Raw genomic sequence first — 3,625 nt, forward strand, 5'->3', positions numbered from 1 at the left:
TTGTATTTTTAGTAGAGATGGGGTTTCACCATGTTGGCCAGGCTGGTCTCGAACTCCTGACCTCAGGTGATCTGCCCACCTCGGCCTCCCAAAGTTCTGGGATTATATAGGTGTGAGCCACTGTGCTCGCCCAGCTAGGAATCTTTTGCAGAATAAGGTAGAGCTGGGCTGGGGGAAGGTTTGAGAAAGCCCCTGAACCACCAGGATGTGGCTGCGTGGAGCCACTTTGGCTGCCCAGTGCATGGGGACGAGACCCTGAGGGGAACAGGACCACAGAGGGGCTGGGGGCTGGAGGGAAGGGTCCCAGGGTTGTGGGTAGGGGGTGAGGTATCACTCAGCAACCTCAGTCACTCACTCGGTTTCTCACTTACTCCGCCCTGCCATCATTTCTCCCTTTCTGCTTGGGCCCAGACCCAGCTCTTCCCTGGCAAGTCACCATGTCCCTCTGAGCCTCAGTTTTTTCATCTGCAAAATGGGCCTAATCATAGAACTTCCCACACTGGGCAGTGATCAGGATTCATTGAGAAATTCCATGTAAGAAACTTAAAATAGTGGCTGACACATAAAGCCATGGAAGTGTAAGTTATCATTATTAATTCAGCCAAGTCAGTCGGGGTATGTTTATTGAGCACTTACTGTATACCAGATATGGGGCCAAACCCTGAGGAGGCCAAGATGAATAAGATTCAGCCTCTGCCCTCCGGGACCTACAGGGAAGTGGGGAAGCACATCTGTACCCTACACCTGAACCAACGGGGCTCAGGCCCCGGGAATGGAAGGGACTTGCAGGAAGGTGTTTCATGCTCCCTGTTCCTCCTGGGGGCTGGTGAGCCTGTTTCTGAATCCTGACGCTCTAGAGTCCCGCCATGACTTCTCTCCTCCCTCCTGTCTCACAGGTCCTGGGGGCACCATGGTTTCGGCGGCAGCCCCCAGCCTCCTCATCGCTCTGTTGCTGCTCCTGGGGTCTGTGCCCGCTACTGACACCCGCTCTGTGCCCCTGAAGGCTGCGTTCCTGGAGGACATGGCAGGTAGTGGGGAGGCCGAGGGCTCGTCGGCCTCCTCCCCAAGCCTCCCGCCACCCTGGACCCCGGCCCTCAGCCCCACATCGTTGGGGCCCCAGCCCACACGCCTGGGGGGCCCGTCACCCCCTACCAACTTCCTGGATGGGATCGTGGACTTCTTCCGCCAGTACGTGATGCTGATTGCTGTGGTGGGCTCCCTGGCCTTTCTGCTGATGTTCATCGTCTGTGCCGCGGTCATCACCCGGCAGAAGCACAAGGCCTCGGCCTATTACCCGTCGTCCTTCCCCAAGAAGAAGTACGTGGACCAGAGTGACCGGGCCGGGGGCCCCCGGGCCTTCAGTGAGGTCCCCGACAGAGCCCCCGACAGCCGGCCCGAGGAAGCCCTGGATTCATCCCGGCAGCTCCAGGCCGACATCTTGGCCGCCACCCAGAACCTCAAGTCCCCCACCAGGGCTGCACTGGGCGGTGGGGAGGGAGCCAGGATGGTGGAGGGCAGGGGGGCGGAGGAAGAGGAGAAGGGCAGCCAGGAGGGGGACCAGGAAGTCCAGGGACATGGGGTCCCAGTGGAGACACCAGAGGCGCAGGAGGAGCCATGTTCAGGGGTGCCTGAGGTGGCCGGTGAGGGCCAAGGGGAGCTGGAAGGGTCTCTCTTGTTAGCCCAGGAAGCCCAGGGACCAGTGGGTCCCCCCGAAAGTCCCTGTGCTTGCAGCAGCGTCCACCCTAGTGTCTAATAGTCCTCCCGGGCTGCCAGCCCTGACTGTCGGGGCCCCAAGTGGTCACCTCCCTGGGCATGAAAACACCTTCAGCCCTGACTGCTTCCTGAGACTCCCTCCTTGGCCACCTTGTGGTGCCAATCCCAGCATGTGCTGATTCTACAGCAGGCAGAAATGCTGGTCCCCCGGAGGAATCTCACCAAGTGCCATCATCCTTCACCTCTGCAGCCTCAAAGGGCTATATCCTAAAGCACAGCTCCCCTGACAAGGTGAGGGAGGGCATGTGTCCCTGTGACAGCCAGGATAAAACATCCCTCGAGGCTGGGTGCGGAGGCTCATGCCTGTAATCCCAGCATTTTGGGAGGGCAAGTCCAGACGTCGCTTGAGACCAGGAGATCAAAACCAGCCCTGGCAACATTGCGAGACCCCCATCTCTACAAAAACAAAAAACGGTCCACTAAATCAGCCACATCAACTGGGAATCATGTCACAGGTCATTCCTGGGGCAGACATCACTGCTTTTCCATCAAGGGAGCAAAGAATAAGTGGGAGTTTTGGAAGAGTTTGGATGACAGATGCTGAGATGCCCAGCGTTCGTAAGGCAACATGCAGCCTGGCGTGAAGCAATATTTTGGAACTGCAAATGATCCCCCTCTTGTGTCCTTTCAATCCTGAATATTTTAGTGTTATTCTGCCTGTGCTTAGAGCTCCAGCAGCAGAAGTGGGTGTGGTTAATTAGGACACCTCTGTGAGAGGACCCCTGCGTACATCATGACAGGTCCCTAAATGAGCATTTCCCAAACTAGATTCCCTGAGGCACTCTTCGGAAACAAGATTTTTTTTTTTTTTTTTTGAGACGGAGTCTTGCTCTGTCACCCAGGTTGGAGTGCAGTGGTGCAATCTTGGCTCACTGCAACCTCCACCTCCCAGGTTCAAGCGATTCTCCTGCCTCAGTAGCTGGGATTACAGGTGCCCACCACTACGCCCGGCTAATTTTTGTATTTTTAGTAGAGATGGGGCTTCACCATGTTGGCCAGGCTGGTCTGGAACTCCTGACCTTCAGGTGATCCACCTGCCTCGGCCTCCCAAAGTGCTGGGATTACAGGCACGAGCCACCTGGCCCAAACTGCTTTTTAAAACAGCTACAGGGTAAAATCCTGCAGCACCCACTCTGGAAAATACAGCTCTTAATTTTCCTGAAGGTGCCCCCCTGTTTCTGGTTGGTCCAGGATTAGGGATGTGGGGTGTAGGGCATTTAAACCCTCTCAAGCGCTCCCCAAGCACCCCCTCCCTGGGGGTGAGCTGCTCATCCTGCTACTGCTGCTGGGATGGGGTGAATAAATGGAACTCTTCCTATCTGGCCTCGAAAGCAGCCTAGAAGCTGGGGGCCTGTGTTTGTATGGACCTCCACCCTGGGGGAGTCCGAGGGGCTGGGGGAGGGTTTCTGACGCCCAGCCTGGAGCAGGGGGGCCCTGGCCACCCCTCGTTGCTCACACATTGTCTGGCAGCCTGTGTCCACGATATTTGTCAGTCCTCGACAGGGAGCCTGGGCTCCGTCCTGCTTCAGGGAGGCTCTGGCGGGGGTCCTCTCCCTCATCCCTCCATCTGGGGCTCCCCCAACCTCTGCACAGCTCTCCAGGTGCTGAGATATAATGCACCAGCACAATAAACCTTTATTCTGGCCTGAAGTCTCACCGGTTTTTGGGGACTGGGGGGAATGAGCCTGCTGGGGAGAGGCTCTTGCATGGGGATGGGGACAACTTTCTGGGGAGACACATCAGCCCAGCCCTGGAGGCTGAAGGGACAGATTGATGTGGGAAAGAAAGGAAAGACCAGTGCTCCTGAGGAATGGGCTGGAACTCATGTCCCCAGCGGTGGAGCACCGGCTCT

At 57.2% G+C, this 3,625-nt stretch overlaps 1 protein-coding gene across 1 annotated transcript; it reads left to right on the top strand.

Moving 5' to 3' along the window:
• The first annotated feature begins 8 nt into the window (after positions 1-8).
• On the top strand, positions 9-3,423 carry LOC105532948 (transmembrane protein 119). The gene is made up of 2 exons (XM_011971274.1): positions 9-66; positions 897-3,423. Exons 1-2 carry the CDS (start codon positions 18-20, stop codon positions 1,751-1,753), a joined length of 906 nt encoding a protein of 301 aa, XP_011826664.1. The 5' UTR covers positions 9-17; the 3' UTR covers positions 1,754-3,423.
• The last annotated feature ends 202 nt before the right edge of the window (positions 3,424-3,625 follow it).

The sequence above is a fragment of the Mandrillus leucophaeus genome, unplaced genomic scaffold (genome assembly GCF_000951045.1).
Source record: "Mandrillus leucophaeus isolate KB7577 unplaced genomic scaffold, Mleu.le_1.0 Scaffold9999, whole genome shotgun sequence".
Classification (NCBI taxonomy): domain Eukaryota; kingdom Metazoa; phylum Chordata; class Mammalia; order Primates; family Cercopithecidae; genus Mandrillus; species Mandrillus leucophaeus.